At 48.4% G+C, this 23,355-nt stretch overlaps 4 protein-coding genes across 6 annotated transcripts in view; 1 reads left to right on the forward strand and 3 right to left on the reverse strand.

The window, feature by feature from the left end:
• The window catches only part of LOC135814428 (uncharacterized), a 44,694-nt gene extending 43,689 nt beyond the window's left edge, over nucleotides 1-1,005 (reverse strand). The window contains exon 1 of one of the 2 annotated variants that reach the window (XM_065327549.1): nucleotides 290-1,002. In XM_065327549.1, coding sequence (XP_065183621.1) covers nucleotides 290-683 — 394 coding nt within the window. In that variant the 5' untranslated portion in view covers nucleotides 684-1,002. Of the gene's footprint in view, nucleotides 1-289 lie in introns of both variants that reach the window. The other variant, XM_065327550.1, reaches the window with a different exon arrangement.
• Nucleotides 1,006-3,584: 2,579 nt separating this feature from the next.
• LOC135813609 (uncharacterized) lies at nucleotides 3,585-6,208 on the reverse strand. 2 transcript variants are annotated; one of them, XM_065326687.1, is made up of 2 exons: nucleotides 5,660-6,208; nucleotides 3,585-4,726 (listed from the first exon to the last, which is right to left on the reverse strand). In XM_065326687.1, the coding sequence occupies exons 1-2, from the start codon at nucleotides 5,948-5,950 to the stop codon at nucleotides 3,665-3,667; spliced, it is 1,353 nt and encodes a 450-aa protein (XP_065182759.1). In that variant the 5' UTR covers nucleotides 5,951-6,208; the 3' UTR covers nucleotides 3,585-3,664. The 2 variants fall into 2 exon arrangements, with proteins under 2 accessions (XP_065182759.1, XP_065182758.1); XM_065326686.1 differs by having other exon boundaries at nucleotides 3,585-4,897.
• A 1,452-nt stretch (nucleotides 6,209-7,660) lies between these two features.
• Nucleotides 7,661-23,102, reverse strand: LOC135814429 (mucin-5AC-like). Its single transcript, XM_065327551.1, has 10 exons — nucleotides 22,961-23,102; nucleotides 21,559-21,975; nucleotides 20,350-21,128; nucleotides 19,539-19,782; nucleotides 19,149-19,311; nucleotides 16,911-17,517; nucleotides 16,336-16,421; nucleotides 15,386-15,545; nucleotides 14,784-14,835; nucleotides 7,661-8,444 (listed from the first exon to the last, which is right to left on the reverse strand). Exons 1-10 carry the CDS (start codon nucleotides 23,061-23,063, stop codon nucleotides 8,395-8,397), a joined length of 2,661 nt encoding a protein of 886 aa, XP_065183623.1. The 5' UTR covers nucleotides 23,064-23,102; the 3' UTR covers nucleotides 7,661-8,394.
• LOC135814430 (uncharacterized) lies at nucleotides 9,669-14,334 on the forward strand. The gene is made up of 2 exons (XM_065327553.1): nucleotides 9,669-10,735; nucleotides 12,454-14,334. The coding sequence occupies exons 1-2, from the start codon at nucleotides 10,373-10,375 to the stop codon at nucleotides 13,669-13,671; spliced, it is 1,581 nt and encodes a 526-aa protein (XP_065183625.1). The 5' UTR covers nucleotides 9,669-10,372; the 3' UTR covers nucleotides 13,672-14,334.
• Nucleotides 23,103-23,355: the final 253 nt, after the last annotated feature.

A 23,355-nucleotide genomic window follows, 5' to 3' on the forward strand; every position in this document is an offset into this window, starting at 1 on the left:
CATGACCCTGGACACGGCGACCACCTGGTATCAGAGGCCACATTTTAAAGGTACATGTACCTTGAGCGGTCGTCTTAGACAGCTGTTTCACTCTATTTACTTCTTGAAGTAGAATAATATTTCCTCGGTGTGATCATCATGACGTTTGGCCCTCACTTTTCCGTCTCTCTCCCTCGTCGTTTCCCACAACACCAATGCCTTCCCAAGCAACTAACTTCGTTGTCCTAATCGTGAGTGCTGGCAGACCTGGCCCGTTTTAGAAACTCAACACAAGTCATATTGAACTCACCTGATTTCCAGTATCTGTGTTCCACTTGTCCTGACGCATCGTCTCCCGATCCCGGGCCGCAGAGCAGCCTATCCGGTTCATACAGCAGACACGTAGTTGACCCTTCCGCCAGGAGCCTCCGGTACGCCCTGCGCTCATCATCCTGCCGCTCTTGGCCAATGGCCGAAAGCTTGCGTAACGCAACTAATACTTGCGACTCGGGCCCAGGCTCAGAGACTGCTGCCCGGGCCCGTGCTGCTGCGCTGCTGCCCTGCCAGCTCTCACGCTCAGTCACATTATCAGTCGGGGAGGTGACCTGATGCCATGATGTCCATGCCTCGGAGTCGGAGTCTGGCGAAGGAGAGTCGCTATGACAATCCCAAACGGTGAGATAGAACGTCTTTTCTCCATGCATCGTGTCGTCCAGTTTCGTTCCTGTCGCACCGTGACAACGAGCACTTGCCGCGATAACCGATGTATGGTGTCTGGATTGTCTCTACTGTAGCCTAGTGTGGGGCGGAGGACATTGTGCTCATCTTTAGCTTCATCACTTGCATATCCCAGTGCTGTTTCTTTTCCCCGTTTCCGTCCACCTTCTACCACGAAGAAAATTCGCCCGGAGGAGCAGAGTGCGACTCATAGATCTACCCAACGTCAAGTGAAACGAAAAATGCTGGTAGAAGATCTACTAGTAGTAGATCTACACCTCTGACTCTGAGGCTCAGTTCACCCTGGTTCACTCGCGCCAGCTCCTCGAGCGGGAACAAGTGTGAGGCATCGGAGTGCAAGCACACGCGCGGTGCAGATCTTGTGCAGTTTTCAACTGTAGTACCGTAACTACTTACTTCAGAAGTGTGGTTTGTCGGACGGATCTAGACCATCCGTGGACTGGTAGATCTACTTGTGGTAGATCTACACGGACACCAAGGACAGACAGTCACACGGATCGTCAGATCGGGTCGAAAACGGATCTGTGGGAGTGTCAGTCTCTGTACAGCTGTACAGCTATTGTATTGCCTACTGGCACTGTGCCATGGTGGCATACATTGCCAATGGCAATGGTGCAGAGCAGGGAGTCGTGAAAGCCCACTACTCCCACTGGCACTGAGTGCGTTCGATTATGCACGCGAATCGATTCACGAATCGATTCTTGAATCGATTCGCGCTATTCACATCACCCCATGTGAATAGAGTGAATGGATTCCGAATCGATTCCAGGGCTCATGACATGAAATCGAACGACTTGAATGCATGCGAATGGATTCATGAATCGATTCAAGTGTATAATCGAACGCACTCACTGAGTCTGTGCCAGCTCCGTGCCATGCATGTCCATATCCCATGTTCATCATGGTCATGGTGCGGAGTGGCCCTGGCTGCCAAGTAAGTTTCCGAGGCTTTCGCCATGTCTACGACGGTCCACAACAGTCTCCGACTATCATAATCTAGACTGTGACCAATAGTACTAGTAGTACCGTACATGTACTACAATAATCATGATAATGAAGGAAGGAAAAGGACAAAATGTTACGAGTTATGACAAACTGTCCACCAACGTAACCAGATCTTATACCGTCAGAGAGTGCGACAAAATGGCACAAAACTGACAAGGAGTACTGAGACATTCCGCGACCTGACACCTAGCTCCAACACTTCTCCAGGGCGCAAACCAACAACCTTCCAACTTGAGAAGTGTTTGGAGCTAGGCGTCCGGTCGCCGAATGTCTCAGTACTCCTTGTCAGTTTTGTGCGATAATTATAAGATCTGGTTACCGAAGGATGTACCCAGAGTGCTGACAGTGCTCAACACCACAAAGGCAGAGCGTAATACACAACGGAACAACAAGGACAATCAAGGCTTGTTTGCTGCTACTTTAACTGAGTTTTAAGCGGGATTCACAGAAGCTTTTTTGCGATGCGACACGCGATGCGACAGCCGCGAAACCGGGAAATCCCCAAATCGCAACCATCGCGGACCCCACGCAACTGCCGCAACAGGGCCATCGCAGGCCATCGCAGAAGTTGAGCTTGGCTCAACTTTTGCGATGCGATGCGATGCGACAAGCGATTTGGTGTACGATTTTGACCTTTTCTACAGCAAAGTTGTACAAAGGTGCAAGAGTTGCCTATAAATTTTTACAAGTTGTGTCAAACCGCGCGAATATCATGGTGACGTACCCAAATCAGCAAAACTTTGTCGCATCGCTGACTTCTTCTGTGAATGGTATTTCGCGAGTTCGCATCGCACGCATCCATCGCAGATCGCGTCGCATCGCGTGTCGCATCGCAAAAAAGCTTCTGTGAATCCCGCTTAATGCTCACGCCTGATGATTGCGTGAGCATGAAACTTAAAGTAGCAGCAAAAGAGCCTTGATTGTCCTTGTTGTTCTGTTGTGTAAGATCTGGTTACGTTGGTGGACAGTTTGTCATAACTCGTAACATTTTGTCCATTTCCTTTCTTCATCATAATTATATTAGCTCACCATCCGAGTTCAACTTAGTACTACAATTTGTACTGTCAATAATAATATTATTATCACTCATGAAGCTCCTGAGTCCTGGTTAGTGGCGGTCAATTCATCAGCCTTGCAAGCTGTTTAGTGGTGTAATTCCAGCAAAATGTGCTATGTCTAACATAGCTTGTTCGCTATCATCGCTTCAGCGATGGACAGGAGTACGATTCCCTGGTCTGAGGAAACGCAGCTATGTGTTGCACTGTACATGGAGTGGTGCACAAAAGGACTTACCACTGGCCTGACTAGATGATCATGGTGATAGTCAGGACGTCATGAAACACACATGCACACACACCACACACACACACACGGAGTAAAACCTGTAACTAAAGACCACCGTGACTATCGACCAGCCTGGTACTACAGACCACTTTGCCAGGCACGGACAGTCTCACATTATAATTATGGTTGTGCGGTGCGAACCTCTAACTAAGGACCACCTGCCACTAAAGACCGCATTCTCTGGCCCCAAGGGGTGGTCGTTAGTCACAGGTTTCACTGTACATATGCCGAAAGGCGGGCTCACACCCCTACATGGCTACTTCCCCTTGTCTAACCCCCAAGACGAAAATTAATGATAGTAGCCGACTGGCCGAAATTAAAAACAAAAAAAACAAAAAAAAACACACACAACAACAACAACAGCAACAACATTGTACAGACCACAGTACACGCAGCCTTTTCTGCAGTTGTCCTTGTATGCCTAGCTCTCATGCATGAGTTACTATAGTAGTAGTTGTAACTAAAGCCAAGGTCCATGCAACATGCAGCCATCATACTACAGTGTTAGCACTGGTCTGTGCACTGGAGGAAGGTGCTAACCGGCGTATGAGGCCGGAGTTCCCATGGCTTGTGTGCAGCAAGCAGTGTTAGGTCAGGACTAGAGATCTGTGCTGCCGGTATGGACTGGCGACAAGGTCCCCGCCTGCTTTGTTTGCCTGTGACCAATCACTTCATAGCATACAACGGCCAGCATGACAACGAGAAGGCCAGCCAGTGTAAACATGGACCCATGTCGGTGATAGGTGGGTTTCCAGTGTACGCGCGCACGGGGATCCAATTGAAATAGGAACCAGAATATTGCACCCAGCGGTGTGACGAGAGCTTCAACCACCACCAAATACACTGCGCCGCTGGAATATTTGATCAGCAGTGGAGCGGACATGGTGCAGCCGATAAGTGAGCATGTGAACACCCAGCCGTAGTATGCAGGCAATGAACAATGTGGGTCAGGATTGAGCTCAGCCGCATTGGGTAGGTCTCCAGCCTGCTGGCAGTTTCCACTCTCATTGTACATTGCTCCTGGACCCCTGGGCACGCCCATCATGCACCTGAAACCGTCATCAATGTGATTTTTGAACTGGCTAAGTGTGCTGACGGTGCCAAAGCCAGGGATGAAATCCGCCCAGAACATAACTGCATACAGACCGCAGGTCCACAGATTGGCCCAGAACAGTAGCTGTATTGTTTTGACACGTTTCGCTTTGCACCATGCAGTGCTGCCGTTGGCGTGCGGTTTGCGCCATTCCTTCATCTTGAGTAGCTTCTCCTGCACGACTACTGCTAGCGCTATGGGCAAGTAGCCAAGCAGATAGACACAGCTCCACGCAACGTGCACCAGCGATGATGTGTGACCCGGCCGTGCGTCAGCGACACCACGTCCCAAGCCGTCAATGTTGAACATGACGGGCTCCGCGGACACAATGACGCCCACGACCACGGCCAAGCAGGCAATGAGACGCGCCGATCCTTCCCGCTTGCCCAGGAGCAGATAGCTCATGAGCACGGTGAAGGGGATCAGAGCTGTCTGCAGGACCGGCTGCAGAAACACAGGCGTGCGGTCTTCTGAACTGCTGGCCGCAACTAACAGACCGTTAACAGTATTAGCTGCTCCAAGTAGCGCAAAATACTTCTGTACTTGCCAGGAGCCAACAAGTGGATACTGTGGGTTAAGCGCGCGTAAAAGAACAGCCATGAGTCCATACACAGTGGTCATCCAGAACGCACTGAACACCAAGAGAAAGTAGAAATCACCCACCGCCCTCGGTCTACCGCACACAATGCGTGTCTTCAGTGCCGTGGCGAACATTGGCAATGTCACGGTCATGCTGACCTGGAGCAAGAAGACCACACCATACAGCCGAGTGCATACCACCCACCATGCAGTGCACACAGCACAGAATAGTAGGCTGAGAATACTGATGTACATGCAACTAAGTTTGGAAACAGCTTCCTGCAAATGCACTACTCCCTACTCTACCCAATCTTGAGCTCTAGTACTAGTAGAAGACTTACTACTTTTGGAGGAGAAAGTCGGTAGTAAATAAAACCATGGAAACAACTCTAGCTGTCATGGTTGATAGTAGGGCTGAAACGATTATACCGAATAATCGAGTACTCGTTTGATAACTCTAACGATCGAGCAATCGTTTAGATTACCGATTACGATTATTTTGCGTTTTTTTAATTTTTGTCAAGAAAGTACTGTAAACCCTCGTTTTGTGAAGTTTGAATCTGTTTCCGCTGAGAATATGCAGTTGCCAGGGGTATGGTTCATGTTCTGAGGTTAAATTGACTTCAAAACTGCCATGTTTCGGAGCTACCCTTTCACTAATGCAGATTTGTTGGTATTATGAAGGCATAGTTTGTGGAAACAGGAATGTTTGCACAGAATTATGACTCTATTTGCTAACGATTATAATCGATTACTCGATCGTTAAGCTAAAGAGTAATCGATACTTGAAAATCCACGATCGTTTCAGCCCTAGTTGATAGCTAGTATTACTACTGAAGTACTAGCGAAAGGGAAGTCAATCTGGCCTGGATCTTATGATTGGCCTCTTTTAAGGGGGGGGGGGGCTGACGGGTGTCTCACCTGTGTTACAATTAGGAGCACCGATAGCGCAATGTTCACCGCCACGGCGCTCAGCTTACAGTGGATGCCCAATCTGGGATGGAGTGCGAAGGTGATCTTTCCCGGCGCGATGATCCCTCGCCGGTTCCGGCCAGCTGGTACTAGTGTCGACGGGGACTCTTCATCAGCATGATCTTCCGCTGCAACGTCAACAAAACTACTCATAGAAAGTGACTGCCCGTGCCGCCACTGGCTTGAAACCGTCAAACGGGACTCGGAGGAAAGTGAAAGGAGAGGCGTCGACTCATCCATACCTGCAAAGCTGCTTTGCTCCCTTCCACTAGTTTGATGAAGGCTTCATAAAGCCTCCCGAATAAGAACTTTCTCATCTGGTTTCCGGCAGCCTCCAAGCAACGAACTTGAAATGGTCCACATTTCCGCACGACTCGGGCCTGGCCCTGGGCTACAGTAGATCTACCATCACGGTGACCGTCAAAGCAAGAGATTTTCTTGCTTTGGTCCGGACCATGCCAGCCCAGTGGGAAGGATCGTGAACGGCTGTCGAGATTATTTTGCGCAGTGTCCGAGCGCGTCATACGGGCGGCATCGTTCTGCCTCTAGCTCTGCACAGCTCAGGGGCTGTGACACTGACAGCACTACGGTCTACATCATGATTCATGGGCTATGAATGCCACACGTCGTTGGAGATTCTAGTATGTAACTCACTAACTGTTAGTGTTATGTTTGTGCCCAAGACCTACACTCAGCAGTACAGGCACAGCCTAGGAATGCCAACTCGGACTTCGGAGTAGGGCGAAGGCCGGGAAGGGCTGATCATCATGATCATCAGTCCACTGACTAGGCTGTGTTCTCACGTGAGAACAAGTATCTTATTCTTACGTTTCAATACCGGATTATAGATAGGGAGTTTTGCTACCGGTATGCCAATACTGTCGTGACAAACACATCCTGTTCACAGTAGATCTACTAGTAGTAGTAATCACTATTATAATAACCTAACACTGGTTAAAAACCAGTACATGTATTAGATAAACCTTGTTATAGTTCACGCAATTTGTTAGATTGACAGCATGAAACAAGGTGGAGGACAGTGTCCTCCACCTTGTTTCATGCTGTCAATCTAACAAATTAATTATTTAGTACTAATTACTAGCACAATCATGTATGTGAGTACGAGTGTCATGTGCCAGGAAACCAAGCATTCCAGTATGGCAGGGATCAAAGCGTCCAAGTATTTAAAATAAGTCCAAGTCGCGACATGCTGAGTGTCGACGTACTCCAGCTACAGCCAGTAGGCCTACAGGCGGGAGACGTTGGCGTAGATCCAAGTACACTGTACATGATCGACGATACGATTGAATTTATACAATAATACTTAGGACTCATATCAGCTTACAAATCCGTTGATCCCCGAGCTGCAGAGACTGAGAGAGTGCTCAATGTCAGAGACAGAGCTTAGAACATAGCAGACTCAGCGGAGGACGTTCAGGTTGGTTGTAACTCTGAGTTTCATGCCGCTATGTACATGTACATGTATTGTAGGCAATCATCAGACAACCAATGATTGCCTACATGACTGTAGAGGCATGAAACTCAAAGTTACAACGCGTTGAACCTAACGTCCTCCGCTGAGTCTGAATTGTACATGTACCGGTATTGTGTGCCAAAGTCAAGAAGTAATTAGTGCCCCGTCCTGAAATCCGATTCAAGTACGGTGGGGCATGAGCTACTTTCAGAAGTCTCAAGTACTAGCAATCATGCAGAAAGTTAGAGCATTAGGAAAACATCACGACACCCATGACACTGTCACAAATAAAGACATAAATACAATGCACATACATGTACTCTGTAAAAGTCTTAGTGACGGTCTTGGCCCAGTCCTGGATAAAACTATGCCATCCATATATGCATACAATACACCAATGATCCTGTCACATGCACAACCTCTGTCAGCCAGGCCCACGGAACACAGACTCAGTGCTAGTGAGCGGTTAGAATACTGAATAGCACGTCATTTCAATGTTGGTGTGGTACAGCGGGTATAGGTCAGTATAACTTAGCTAGATGGCGTGCACATCTACTTCAAACAAGTACATGTAGAGAATTAGCCTTCAATTAGGACATGTAGTATTTCATTGTATTACATTGTATAAATGACATAAATTTGAAGATATTGCACAGCTAGTTTGAGACGTAGCCCACCTCGAAAACATTAATAATCTCTGCATGATGGGACAGGGTGGTGGACAAGACTACAGCAGTACAGGTCTAGCACTACTAACTAGACTGGTCTCAACTGCAATCATGACTAAAATCTGGTATCTACATGTACAATCATGTAGAATGAAATCACGATGAGCATCATTACATCGGTTATCATCGAGCTCAAGCTAGTATAGTATTGTAGTGTAAAGAGAACACAGTGCTTCAGTTCAGGAGGAGCAGACTCAGGAGACCCACTCTGGCCACATTCCAAAAGTCTTAGCAATGAAAGCATCCTCTGAAACTGTGAGGGTGGAATAATCACACATGCTGTGGACTGTGACCATGGTGACCACGCTCCATTATTCACCCCAGTGTCTGGAGATATGTGGATTTTGTAGAGAAAAAAAACTGTGGCAGCGGATTGCACCACCATTGGCACCAAGCGTTGAAGCCATGCATGGCTAAGAAAGACGAGTACTACAGACTCAGTATCAGTACAGTCAGTTGATGTTAGCCACAGCCTGCAGGGCTCAAGAGTCAGTATGGGCTTTAGGAAGTGTTTGGAGCAGTTCCGTCACAGCTGCAGTGAGGGGAAATCAAACAGACGCACAGAGTTTTACTATCATCAGTGATGATCACATACTTCATAGAGTCTCTCTTATTTTACAATACAGAGTCAGTCATTGCAGTTCAGAAGTAACTACCGTGTTACCATGGTTACTTGACGGTTTCTGGCGCTAGCTATGGTCGTATGGATTCTCCAGGAAGTCTCTATAAAGCTATGGGGTGTGGTGGTGATTAAAATAAAAGGGTCACGCATGGACTGCTAAAAGTAACCGTTTATATTACGTCTCTTTCTCACTCTCACAGTCTCAGATCACCACGATCCGGATCTGAGACTGAAGTAGTCAAACGAGAGTCGACAGACGTAGATTCTACGACAGCCATGCCAACACAACAAGCGATCAGAATCATGATCACGTGAGCTGATATTGCACACGACCACGTGATGGTCGGCGTTCCTGTTGAGCACGTGAATGATTCTACTGACTAGACTGTGCACGTGTTCTAACTCTTTTTCGTTTACTTGACTGCATGCTTGTTGAAGCATGGTGTCACAAAGATTTTTCGATGTAGCTAGAGTAGAGTGATATGAGTAACATGATCATCATGTCAGCTGGATCAGTGGATACTACTGTAACAAGTAGACAGGCGAGAACCTCGAGATGGAGTGCAATCATTGCACTAACTCCGATAATACAATCATCATGATTGTACCTGTACACAGTAGGCAATGCACTACATGTACTAGTACAGTATCTATGATCGATAAACGGATAAGACGTGAGAGGCGCTACTACAGTACTAGGCTCAAAATATCCGTCGTGATCAGGCTGTGGAAGTCATGACCACGAAATTCAATGCAGCACGAGTGGAAAGCGTGAGCGGAAAAGTCACAGCTTGCATCGATAGGCGATGTCTAGCAATGTACCATGCTCCAAGTGATCATACACCACGGGTCATTCAATGGCAAAACGAACTGAGTGAGACTGTGAGAGCAGACAATATGATGGCTTGAAAACTCGCTGCAAAGCGTCAGTGCAACGAAACCACAGTGCGTAGCGGTTTGCAGAAGGAGAAGCTCTCGCAACTTTGTCTAACATAAGTGAACAGCACTGCAGTCGTGATTCAGATTATTAGTTGTCAGAGGGAACGTAACCCGCCGTTTTAATGCAAACTACAGCAGTGTATGCAGTGTCCTGGTTTGGTATTCTTCAGTGAAGTCTATTGAGCATTGAGGTCTGAGAAGAGGGTCGATCGCTCCGAGTAGAGGCCATTCTAGCGAACTCCGGAACTAACGGCACAGAATAATTTACTTTGTCCGACACGTTTTCTATTGCTTCCTTCAGTTGTAGTGACGCCGGTTTACAAATGTGTTCAGGACGTCCTCGAATGTTTACCTGACCGCGTAGCAAAGCCCTCAACGTTCTCTGTCAGTGTCAGTAGAGGAAGGTCAGCACGTCGCAGACGTAACGCTAGTCGTCAGCACACTGCATGCTGGAGAGTGGCTTCACTTGCATCGTGGTCAGTAGCCCTACTGCCTACTGGTCTTACAGGCTTACCATCATCGCATGTGACTGTGCAGGTACGTGTCAAGCATCTGCCATCCTGTCTATGTTGTCTTGGTACTGACTGTTGCGGCACCCCTTCAACCACTCCTACACAGTACCCGAGATCTCCCGACCTGACCGGCCTACCGACGAACAGTCGCCACTGCACCAGCCACGCTGATCCGCTGGTAGCTAGCTAGCTGGATAGAAGGTCGAAGCAGAGGCATCTCTCACTCACTGACACGAACACAGCAGCAGCAGCAGGAAAACACCAGAGTTTGGTTGCCTCTCGGACCCGTTCGCAACCAGCTGCCCGGTCAGTTACTGGCGGTTGTTGGAGGCAGTCGAGGAGGTTCTGCACAGACAACGCCTACACATTGCACTACCACCCGCTCCAATGAGTGCAGGTAGTCAGAGTAGCCTGCCACTGCACCATAAAGCGTCTGACCAAGCCCTCGAGAGCAGCGACGATTCCCGAAACATGGACGATTCGGACTTCCTGAATCCCTCGCCCCAGCAGCCGCTGCTGGCGACCCCGGGACGCCCAAAGAAGCTGCGCAACTACAGCCATCCATCCGGCAGCGTGCCGGATGGCCAAGTGCAAGGTTTGCAGGGCGCGGAGAACACGGCCGGATCGCCTCAGTCAGCAGAGTCCGACGGCAGGATCGTCTTTCAAATCGCACCACGGCACGGCATCAGTTTCACGCTCAGCGCAGTTGCAGTCAACATTTCCCTGTCAATACTCACAGTGATAACGCAGGTGCGTGCCCATCCACATCCACGGCCACATACACTACTAAGTAAACATAATAATTGGCTAACACTTGTACTACGTGCTTGTACGATGTAGTAAAATAATTGTAAAGTTCGTATGTCCGCGCTAAAATCGGCTACGTGTATGTCGAAATACCGCAACAAGCTTCGGAAGTTTCGCTTCTACCAGGCCATCACCATGCCTGGGATACTAGTGTGTGTGTAAATAACAATATCTACTTCAAGTGTGAAGGTGTGTCGAGACAGCCTACTGATAGTAGTGATACTGGGATTGCACACTCCTGGCAGTGATCTTACGCATGTGCTCTGGCCTGGATACAGAGCTGCAGGAAGCATCCAACCTACACTACAGAGTACAGTAGTCTTGAGTGGAATTACACCAGTAGCGCGATTCAAGGTGGTTAGCGAACTATTTTACTTATACAGTAATAGAGAGAACGGCTACAATACACAGTGGTACCAGATGATAGGCGGGATCTCAGCTTCACAAGCTTCCACGTGTTGGATTTTACATCGTGGCACCACTGTAGTTTCTGCCTTAGAGTAGACAGACCCAGGGGTCTAGGTTAGCAATAGGCAGGACTGGATCATGCTGCCATCATCATAGCTGTGTGTCATTCCACTTAGTCTAGTGTACTGAGAACATCTCATTCTGTACTAATATAGTAATAATGATCCATTGGCGCCCAACATCCCCTGAGATAAGAGAAAGTTATTAAGACGTAGATCTACACTGTACATGGCTGTACTAATCTGATACAAATGAGAGCATGTTAGCAGGTGCACACAGCAGGTTCTATGCAGGGATGATGCAGTGGACGTTCGAAGATGCCGGGACAACAAGGAAACCACTGATGTTCACAGACGGCCATCGATCATCTCTGAGATGTGCCCTTGATGCTAACCAGTGCAGCACGGCACAGAATAAGTCAATGAAAATAGTTGCCAGAGTCTCTAGTGACAAGCCGTCCTGGCAAGACTTACAAGACGCATACTTCGAAGTACAATGCTGGCAACTGAAATCCGACCCCTGAGTGGTGGGCTCACATCGCAAAGACCCAACACGGGATGGTAAAACTACGAAACAGAGACCGCTAGAATGTGAACCCACCGCTCGGGGGTCGGATTTCAGTTGCCAGCACTGTACATCTGTCCCCCTTATGACACAGCCTAATACAAATCCTGGATACTACAGTGCCGCTCAATGAAATCTAAAACACATGAGTCAAATTGCGGCAAGCACTGTGCAGCACAAGTGGACCTGCAAACACCAAACTATTCACTGTTGCAGGGTACTGGTGTATTCATGAGATTGGATGTCATCGAGCACGACTGTCGTCGGAGAACGAGTTGTTATTGTACATGTGCATGCGTGATACAAAGTTAGTGCTTGTATAGTGGGTGACTGTGGGTAAATGTGTCTTATACAAAGAACTTGAGCTAAAGTAACTACAATCCGTTGGCACAATGGAAATCACGGCTATGTATCAGAAGTGACTGTACTAATTATCAGTGTATTGCGCAATTGTAGCTCACTGCGCATATCTAGAGTTGTAATTCTCAGACGTGCCTCGGAAAAATTTACTTGGCCAATGGACTGGTGTCTGGCTCCATACGTTTAGTGCCAATCCTCCTCTGATGGTGTGTGTGTGTGTGTGTGTGTGTGTGTGTGTGTGTGTGTGTGTGTGTGTGTGTTGGCTGCAGGTTGGCATGACGGTAACACTACCCATGTACTCCACCGCACTGGAATCTCACTTGATTTGTGGCGAGCAGAAGGCGGTGGGAGATGTATACTTTCTACTCGTCTTCACGGCATTCTGGTTTGTCCTCTTCTTTGGCTCATTCATCGGAATAGCACGGTTACTAAATCCGGAGTTCCCTCTCGGCTGCTCTGTGAGTCACTTCAACCGTGCTCTGCTGGGCAGTTTCAACACGTTGAACGGCATCTTGATCGTGTTCAGCAGTCCAGAAGACCGCACGCCAGTGTTCTTGCAACCACTGCTCTCCACCATTATCATTCCGTTCACTGTCTTCTTCAGTTACGTCATCCTGCGCAAGACGGAGAGCTACCCGCGTCTCATTTGCTGCCTGATCGTCATTGTGGGTCTCATCATCTCCACTGAGCCTGTCATCTTCAACATTGATGGGCAAGGCAGCAGCGGTAGCGTTCACACCAAGCCCATCGTGCGTTTCGTCTGGAGCTGTGTCTTCATGATCGGCTTTATACCACTGGCCATTAACAATGTCGTCGAGGAGAAGATCCTCAAGAAGTCTGCCAAGAAAGCAGCGGAAGCTGTCGCTGATGGAGGAAGTGCTGGCAAAGACCATGACGTCAACTCTTTGCTGCTGATGTTCTGGATCAACCTGTGGACGTTCATCATGTTTGTTGTGATGTTCTGGGTGGACTTTATACCCGTCTTTGGCACCGTCAAGGGCTTTCACCAGTTCCAGGAGCACATGGGCGATGGAATGCGCTGCATGTTCGGTAGTCCACGAGGCCCGCACGACTACTACGCAAACGTGAGCATGAATTGCTCGGCAACACTGCGCGACCCGGTGCAGTTCAACCCAGACCCGCACTGCTCACTGCCGGTCACCTACTGCTGGTTGTTCATCGTGTTCTACTGCCTGGCCAACCTGTTCAGCTTGATGCTGATCAAGTACGCGGCCGGCGCCGTATACCTGGTTGTAGTGCAAGGTCTCATCACCCCGCTCGGCGCCATCTTCTGGTACCTGTTCCAGATGGACGCCAACGCGCACCTGAAGTGGAAGCCGGTGTACTACAAGAGTGCGTCCACGTACACGCTTATAGGCCTGTTCATGATGGTACCGGCCGTCATAGCCTACAACGTCATAGGCCTGCGGGCCGCCAAGAAGAAACAGGAGGGGGGCAGGATACACGAAGTTCAGGATGACGTCTAGCAGAGCGGCACTGAGCCAAGTACGGCCGCGGGTGTCGATGATCTCGTGGCAACACTGACAGTTAGAGCTCTGCCGAACGTTGACAGTTTATAGACACAGTCAGGCACACAAGTAGACTGTGCATACCTTGGCTACATGTACATGAAGTTCTCAGTAACAGTCGTCTTGGTGCAGTGCATCAATACGTCATTCCTCACTAGCACAGTATTTCTACAGTTAAATTTATCGGCTATTTCGTTGAAAGTGGAACAGTGGAACAGTTTCAGATAATCCACTTCTCGCACCGGTCCGTACACAGATGATCTGTGCGAGTGCCATATCAATCCAGAAAAGAGCAAGTCTGTTGTGTACCACATGGCTATGGACGATGATGATATTTTCAAACCACCCCATAACTTGTCTTACTTGCCCGGCTATTCCGAATTCTTGCTTCCATGCACATTTTATATATGTGGTGGGATATATTTTTTCTGTTGATTCCCAATCTGCTTTTGGGGCAGAAAGTGCATTGGACCTTTCAATCACAAGTTTTCTCCAATACTAGACATTTTTGATATTTGAACGTGATAGGAGACCTTTGGCTCCATCCTTGGAATCAGCACTCTTATTATTCTATTACACGGAAAGCGTGTCTTCCTCATAAACAAATGTAATACCGTGCTACATGAGGTTGTGTTGTGTGCATGGACGAACGATGCAATACAGTGTGTGTAGCAGACTGGCTACAGTCACTCTGCATGTCCAGTGATCAAGCACCACCACCACCACCAGCTCCCTCATGCATACCAGAGTACATGGCATGATTGTGTTTGATAGGAACTATGCTGGTCTACCAACTCTAGGTACTAGTATACATAACTCCCATTATTGCTCAGACCCTGTATAGGATCATGCATATAAGACCATCACTTGTGGACACTAAGCCTCTAGTAGAGAATGTTGAATGCTGGTAAGCGCCGCAGGACACGATGTATGAAAAAACTACATCACAGGGCCTAGGGGTGCTACTCAAGGTGAGTCCAGTATTCAACCGGGAATCATGAGGGTGCTATACACAACACAGGGGGGGGGGGGGGCAAACAAGCATCAGGTGTGTTCATGCTTCCACCTACCTTTTACGCGGGACTCAGCCAGACGTAGGTTGCGCATGATTGTAGCCATGTCCTGCAAGAGAGCGGAGTGTGCAAAACACATAGCCACAAACACATCAGTACAAGGGTGGATGATACCACTCTAGATATCTAAAGCTGCTTCGAGTTCTACACATTACACTCCGAGGCTCTCTCCCCCTCCAACCATTGGATCATCAAGGCTACACATGGTAACAGCTCAGAAAGCAGTAAGGGTTATGAAGATAATCCTCAAGATAAGACTTGACTGCTTAGCCATCAATTCCACGCAAAGGAGAAATTTGCAGGAAATTCCACCAGCCGAACACCACCCGACACCGAGGCTCAGCATGTCCATGGCTATGTGGACGGTTATCTATGTAGGAATATAATCATCTGCCATCATGTGACGGCACACATGGGGCTAGTCATCCGGCCCATACACATAATCAATCGCGCATGTGCCTTGCAACACACAGATCAACAATTAGCCTGCAATAACAACATTGAGCAGGTAGGCATCCGACTAATGACTATCATGGCAAGTATTCGTCACGCGGCAACACATGACTCAGACACAGCAGACTCTTGGGTATAACTCAAACCTGGTGTTCAGCGCCCCACGGTGGATACAGGGTACTGTCGGGGAACGGAGATACACCGTTGAATATCTGATCTATTCGATCCGACTGCGCGTCCCCGTTGATGGGCGTCATTCGGGAGTCTGATCCATGATCCTGCTGCCTTTGCCAATCCCTCACCTCCCTTCGTAAAGGATAATCATATGCAGAGTACATTCAAAAGAGATTGTCTGATGATTGCTAAGGCATGCAACGTTGAGTTACAACATAATACTTGAAGTTCACTTGCATCCATATATGCATCATGATATTGATAGATGGAAGCGGGCAACAGTCATCATTTCCACACTACAGGATCACATCATCTTACATGAGATCTACATTGTATATTACCCCCGGTACTGGTACATTCATGGATAACTGGACTAACGGAGGGTCCGTCCGTAAAAGTCCACGTTTGCATGTGTCCTGTGGGCAGATGTTGAGGGCATGTGCAGTGTTGTATGCCGCATGCCTCTACTTCAGTCTGTGCATTGTAACAGCGATAATGTTGGGCAGAGAAATAATGACCTATCACCAAAATAATTAAAATAGGAGAAAAGAAGCAGTGCAGGGCTGCAAGCTTGCAACCTTCAAACAGAGGCTGTGCTGTTGCAGGGAATGATCAGTACTTGAAGCTCTGCGAGTTCTACCATACAGCACTGACCAGTATCATGGTATAGTGAGAGTTTGGCAGCCACCCTGTTCCCTGCGGTGTGCAGAAAACTGGTCTTTGTAGACTAGTGGTCTTTCAAAACCGGTCCACACTAATGTAGGCCAAAATGACCTAATGGCTGGAAAGGCTGGTCTTTCAAGACAGGAGATCACTCTTGTTGCAGTGCTAACTTAGCTCACAGTTTACTTTAAGCATTCTATCACATCAGTGAAGTAGTCTAGAACTCCCAGCCAGCTCCAGGCATTACTCCATTACCCACCTTGCATGTGCACACATATCCACTGATGCATCCTGCAGCCGATCGGACAGCACTAGCAGCGACGACACAATGAGACCATCCATTTTCTGCAGGTGAACGCAGCAGACACCAACACAACATGTGCAAGGCACCACAAGGGAATAGATATGAGAACTCAAAGGAATTGACACTATGTTTTCTTCCTTTTTCACTGCATTTTTCTAGCATATGTGTACTTGAAGTAGGTTTGACCAAGGGACTTCTATGCACCCTCAACACATCATCATTGTGTTCTGGCAGGCTCAGTGGAACAGGTCCTGTTGGTCAGGATATGACCGGACCAACTTTTCGGCCACCAACATGTGTTTACTGTTCACCGGGAGGTCATGTGTTATACCCTCCATATCATACACAAACTGTATGGAAGGCTAGGGTTGGACCAATCAAAAACTGCCTTTCTGATCTTTCTACAGCAGTCTAGAATGGTGGCATGGTCGGGTGAGTGTGCTAAACTCTGCACGGTATCCCTACCTCAATTCCTGCCAATACTAGTGTCGCAGCTGAATTAGCCACGTCACGTCCTGTTCAGAACATACCTCCATCTTGTTCCACTGTCGACGTGACGGTGCCAAGCTGACCAATGCTGACGAGTCTTCACTAGCCAAATCGGACACCGTATCCACTCCTAGAAGTTCGTTCTCTGCCAGACATGGTGCCGGTCCGTAAACAGCACCAGCAGGCTGATGCGGTGAACTTCTGGCATGTTGCTGTACTGGCAGCAGTGCATGATCTTGGCTAGCAGCACCCCCACTACATGTGCAGGTAGACTGCGGCATGCCACTGCAGACTGTACAAACCCCGCCATCAACATCATCATCCACCTCGGTCAAAAAGGCCAGCTTTCTGTTTGGAGGCGGTAGCTGAGATGCTGCTGCTGCTGCTGGAGCTACCTGAATGGATGCAGCAGGCTCCTCAATTGCTTCACTGGTAGGGGAAGGATCCAGGCTTGCGGACTCCACGGATGTATTGGAGCTGACTGCCGATAGGCTGAGTTCAGACACGGATAGCTGCAGGTCACCGGCTGAACCGCTACCGACGGCTGCATTGCTGGCCAACGAGTCTTGATCTGAGCCGGTTTGCCAAACATCACTGCCACTGCCTTGCATGGCTGTATCATTGTCTGGCACATCACTCTGCAATGATCTGGAAAAGAAGCAAAGAATGTGCAAACGCTGGTTTGCTATTTGCACGTGCTTCAGAGAAAGCTAGCTGCTCCAATTCATCCTGCCATCCTGGTGCATGCACTTTGTAGTCACTTCTACACTACATACAAGTATGGTGCAATCAATGTCGTAGCACCAGAATTTCAGGTGGTCCGGACAAAATCAGGGCTCACAGTCCAATACAAAAGCGTGGAGTCGCGCACGGCTTTGCGCGGATGTCACGTGATGACAACTGACCAATCACAGGCCTCTATTCTCCTCTATTCTCAAATCTTTGATCTAGTCCACTACATCGGCCCCGATGTCCACGAAGCTGGGATTCGCTGTGCTGGTTCAAAACCCCCAAACTCAGTGATCTACCGCAGCGTTTCACCATTTTCCCTCCAGTTTTCCGGCACGGATTAGCCAAAGTCTGGTCGTTTTGGCTTCGATTTCGGCACAGCAATCGGAAAAGTGATCGGTAAATGTCTGGAGAATTCCACGCTGAAAAAAAAAAAGCCATAGATGATCAAAATCCGCCAAGAATGAGATGTAGTGGACATTTTTGAGTGAGTGCCACTCAGCGCGCAGAACGCCAAAAGTGCAAAAGCAGCACCAGATCAAACAACAAGAAAAACGCATGCATGCAGCGGAACAGCAACGCGCGCCGTCCAACAGAAAATCATTGCGCACAGATTTTTCAGTGTTCTCTCCTCAGTTCGCCCGCGGAGTTGGTTTAGTTGCTGTGCTTTCGTTCTCGCTGGAGTTCTTGTGGCAGCGCATTTCGCCATCATGGAGGAACTGGTACCTCTGGAAACCTGGCCTTTAGTGGCCCTCAACTAACGCCTGGCGGATTTGCTGGTCCCGTTCGCCTCCATCCGATCAGCAGCTCCGTGTGGTATGTTCTCGGCGTTACCTGCCTGGCGAGCTCTGACTCGTTTGTTTGTCTTCTTACCTGTGGAACATCGCGATCGCTCATTGTAGCATCAGCATTTGGTCGAACAGCGGCTACATGACATGAATTTCCTGGGACTAGCACAGGTTGCCTTTCGCCTTCTCCTTCGGTGGATCAATTCTACAAGGCACAGTGAAAGGCAAGTCGTTGCCGAGGGCTGGCAGTAACTGTTCAGTGTTGCAGTGCAATTCCCAGTGCAAATAATAAAGCAAACTATTTCCACTGGAGTATGCACGATCGTAAAAGCACAAGATCGAGACGAACGGAAACGAGAATGGTTTGACACTGCATGCCAAGAGAAGCGAGGAAAGGACAGGTCCGACCAAAATATCGCGAACATCGGCTCTACAAGACAAGAACAGGCTACAACTCAAGCCAAGGTTCTTTCTCTTCTTTTTATTTGTTCTGTTGGGATGCGTAGGATACACGATCTGCGCTCTCGGGGGGTCACGTGCACCAAACCCGCCCTCGCACGACGCTTTTGTCGATCCTGCATACCGACTGTGAGCCCTGAAAATGGGATACAGAGCCGGAAATGAACATTATCGACGAAAATCCCCCTCCCACACACACACCTCCCCTTGCCCTCCATCTCAGGCCAGGCCAGTAGAGTGCACGTATTTATTGGGTCCAGTCTACGAACATGACCAAGTTCTGTGGAGTTGATTAGCACTTACTCTGACTGAGTGGTCACAGCAGCAGCACCTTTATCCTCGATTTGTTCGCCGTGTGATGTTGATGCTGGACCATGCTCTGCTGCTGCCGGCGAGGTCATGAATATGATATCCGCCGAGTCAGCTGTGGCGCTTGCCTGAGTGTTGATGTTCTTACGTGCTTGATCTGAATCACAAACAGAGATAGAAAGGTGATCATTGCAGGTGTGAACAGAACACAATATTATAGTCACATAGTGCAAAGGCACAGCACAGTAAGGATGAGTGCATTGATTCACAGTCGGTAAATACCTGGAGCCAGAATGCTAGAAGTTATGCAAAGAACGAACAGCATCAGCCATGCATGAAGGAAAGCCGCAGATATGTTCACACACGATAGTGCACGTCTCGCACCTCTAATCGATCTCCATGGAGACCGTGCACGTGGCTTAACCGCTGCAGCTGCGGGTGCTGGGGCCAGCTCTGCACTGTGTCGCTTTGTTGCTGGTGATGGCGAGGAGGAGGACAGTGAAGATGAAGAAGACGACTGTAGAGGTACGGCACGCAGAGGGTGACGCGGAGAGCGCTTTTCTGCCTGTGACTTCACCCTGGTGCTGGGTGATGAACTGGCAGGCAACGAAGAGTTTGAGGATGGCAGCTGTCAAGCAAGGAAAGAAAAAATGAGGTCAAGAAATCAGCAGAGAGCACATAACATAGCCACCATCTAAAAAAATTCCAAAATTCTAAGAATTCCAAAAATTCTAAGAATTCCAAAAATTCTAAGAATTCTAAGTATTCCAAAAATTCTAAGAATCCCAAAAATTCCAAGAATTCCAAGCCTTCTAAAAATTCCAAGAATTCCAAATATTCAAAGAATCCAAGAGTTAAACCAGCCCAAGGTTCATCAAAGAGTAACAGTAGTAGCATGGAAAGACTTCGGACACTCAATGGGTTTGCATTATGAAGTGGACATACTTTGTGAGCTAATGCACACACAGCATGTGATGTTCCTATGATGTTCCACACCAACATAGAAACTATGGAGAACCATCGCAATGCCAGGCACCTCGGAAACACATACTGAGTCATGCCGAATGCCTCGAGCATCCAGTCCGTACCAAGTCCATCCAATGCCTTTGCGTGAAATGAAACACGTTTCTCATTGTTCTGCATCTTGACCTATACCTGGATATTGTTGTGAAAATCAATTGCCAAAAAAACTGACCTTGACCGAAGCCGAGCGGCTTGGCACCTTCTGTTTGCTTGCAGAGTCCACTCCTTTGCTGCCATTACCAGCTTTGTGTGTGTCCTCCATGGGTGATGGTAAGCGTGCTGGTTTGGGTGAGTAGGACTGGCTGGCTGTGCTGCTGGCATCCGAGGTTGCCCGGACCGACGTGGCCCGTGACTTGCGCGATGCTCGTGTTCCAGATGTACGCCGCTCTTGTGCTGCAGCCGCCGCAGCAACTTCAGCATCCCTGGCGGCCGCTTTCTTGGCGCTGGCTGCCCGCCGCAATGCTACTGTGGCGTTCTCACGGAGTGGTGCAGGACTGGCTTGCCGCTTGGCTGCAGACTTTTCAGTGGATGGCACCTTGACAGTCTTAGACGCCTCTACATCGGTAGATTCTGCACGTTTGTGTTTCAGGTTTTGCGGATTCGGCCTGTCCTCCTTGGACAACCTGAGGCTGCTTGTGCGCCTCATTGATGCTGAAGAAAGATCATTGCCGCTAGCTCTCTTTGCCGGTGCATCAGGGGTTGCTGAGCGGCGACAACTGCCAGCACGTGCAGGAAGTTTCAGAGTAGAGGAGTGCTTGCTTGTCTCGGCCTTGTCCGCAGATATCGTGTTGGACCGGCCACGAACAGACCGATGACGGGACTGGCTGCTGGAAGAGGTGTCACCACCGCTGGCGACATGTACCGGCTTTCGTTGAACGCTGTGGATTTCTGCCACGTTGCTCTCTCCCTGTCCCCACCAATCTGGCACGCCATACAATGCACTGCAACCATCTACGAAATAAATCAAGCAACAGCCCACAGAAACAACTGTTGATGTTAACAAGCAGAGAGCAAGCGACTACTCAGTTTCGAACGATGCCGTAACGTTAAAATGTTTTGCACTGCTGCTCCAGGAATTTCTACATGAACTGTACGACCCCATGCCGTGCAGGTCCACGGTGTGGCATGTTAGCATGGACAGGGTGCCAGAGCAGAGACACTCATACCTCTTACACAGGAATGGCTCCGATTCCATCAAATTCAGAGCAATTATAAACTATCCGCGTCCACTGTCGTAATGTGCAAACCTGCCTGATACATTTAATATCCGAATTCAAGGTATGGCTAAGACATACGTTGCAAAGTGCATTCAGTTGTGAACCATCGTTCAATTGAGAATATACACGAGGGAACCCTTGACATTTTTCAATGGACGACTTACTTGCAGAGGCACCGTTTTGATGGCTTTCTTTACTGCTGGTCACTGGGATTGAGCTGAGTTCATTCCTGTCAGTCAGCAACACCGATGTGTCAGTCATTGGCTGCGGGGAATTCGCCTCAGCTGCAGTGTATCTCTGTACGGCGGAAGTGAGCTGCACTGGTGTACTGCTGGCCTGCGAGAGAACCGATGCGGCGTACGGCGGTACTGGTGTGGAGGACAGCGATCTCTTCACAGTCTCGGTTAGAGAAGTGTGAGTACTTTGAGCAGAACTGAGCGGGGAAGACGCTGCCGGAACGGGGCTTGATGCATTGATGTGACCGTGTGACTGGTTTAGATCAGGCGCTCGTAAGTTCTCCAGCTGCAGTTGGACGGTGTTGAAAGCAGATGGTGCCAACTCGATGGTGTATGTTGTGTGGCCTAGTTATCCAATAGCTTGTCAAGGAGAGATAAACAATGATCTGCTCATCACAACTAACAGTTACATTGACTACTTTTCAGCATAGAGTGATAAATTGAAGCAACGTCAAACAAGAGCAGTGCCTGTACATGCGCCATGTGTGTATGCTTGCTTCGGTGTGCTTCTTTGACACACACATGTTCGCATTACTACAGTACAGCCATGTACATGCACTCTCATAAAGAGCAATTTCAACTTTGAATTCAAAGACAGAGTCACTAATACTGAGACACTCGGATGTGCTATCCAGAGCATAATCGACTGGCAGTGACTGGATACCAGAGCAGCTCTACACCATGGGCGACGGGTGTAGCACGCACCAGGGTGCAAGGCATACACAAGTCCAGTGACAGATAGTTCAAAGTACAGTAAAACCTGGTTTAAGCGACCACCCCACGGTGCAAGCAAAAGCGATCGTTAAAGCCAGGTGGTCTTTAGAACCAGGTCCCACGGTGTCTGTGTAGAACTGTTCGTGCATGGAAAAACGGTCGTTAAGAGCAGGTGGTCGCTAAAACGAGAGGTCGCTTACACCAGGTTTTACTGTACACGACTTTGTGTTGCCGGATGATTGCGAGTGCATGAAACTTCAAGTCGCAGCAAACAAGCCTTGATTGTCCTTGTTGTTCTGTTCTGTAGAACATCCACCATGCAGTGCTTTTGGTACTTTTTCAGGGTGAGATGCTACAAGTGTATACTCAGTCTGTCTGTGTAGTGCACATGTACACAAGAATAGTCAAAACTAACAGAGTTGTAAAAAGCGATCAGTGACGGCTGTACTGTATAGTACAAAGCCACCATGCAGAGTGCTATATACACACAATAGTACTGTGTAAGATACATAATCATGGTCATCACCATCATACAACATGATCATCACCGTCATCACCATCATACAACATGATCATCACGCCGCACATCTCCGCCACAAGCACTGCTTTAGGATACTGTAGCCAAAGCGCAGCCTGTCATTGAGGCTTAGAGCTGCAGAATCTTCCACTTTGATGCCATTCACAAATACCTGCAAAAAAACAACACCAACATGGCGCATACACCATAATATTATTAAAAGTGATAGGACAATTGCATGGCCGGGACTAAACAGTAACGAAACAGTGTCATTCCAATATGATGCAAGAAAAGGATATCATCCAATTCTCTGTTAAATGTCTGTAATTGCTCTTAAAAGGAACCTCATAAAATAGTGCATATACAGTTGGGCAACAAAAGGTGAAAGTTTGTCCTTTCAGATTCCGTATCGTGTCAGCAACAAATACATACTGGATATGTTGCCAGAAATTCATGCATTACCAGTTCCTTTTCTGCTCGACACCAAAAATTGC

The sequence above is a fragment of the Sycon ciliatum genome, chromosome 4, assembly GCF_964019385.1.
Source record: "Sycon ciliatum chromosome 4, ocSycCili1.1, whole genome shotgun sequence".
Taxonomy (NCBI): Eukaryota; Metazoa; Porifera; class Calcarea; order Leucosolenida; family Sycettidae; genus Sycon; species Sycon ciliatum.

Coding starts and splice junctions, on each gene's coding strand:
- LOC135814429 (XM_065327551.1), bottom strand. CDS start 23,063: ATGCGCCATGTTGGTGTTGTTTTTTTGCAGGTATTTGTGAATGGCATC. Junction 19,312..19,538: donor TCCATGGAGATCGATTAGAG/GTGCGAGACGTG, acceptor TTTGTGATTCAG/ATCAAGCACGTAAGAACATC. Junction 16,422..16,910: donor GACAGTGGAACAAGATGGAG/GTATGTTCTGAA, acceptor GTTCACCTGCAG/AAAATGGATGGTCTCATTGT.
- LOC135814430 (XM_065327553.1), top strand. CDS start 10,373: ATGAGTGCAGGTAGTCAGAGTAGCCTGCCACTGCACCATAAAGCGTCT. Junction 10,736..12,453: donor TACTCACAGTGATAACGCAG/GTGCGTGCCCAT, acceptor TGTTGGCTGCAG/GTTGGCATGACGGTAACACT.
- LOC135813609 (XM_065326686.1), bottom strand. CDS start 5,950: ATGGATGAGTCGACGCCTCTCCTTTCACTTTCCTCCGAGTCCCGTTTG. Junction 4,898..5,659: donor TGCTCCTAATTGTAACACAG/GTGAGACACCCG, acceptor TTCTTGCTCCAG/GTCAGCATGACCGTGACATT.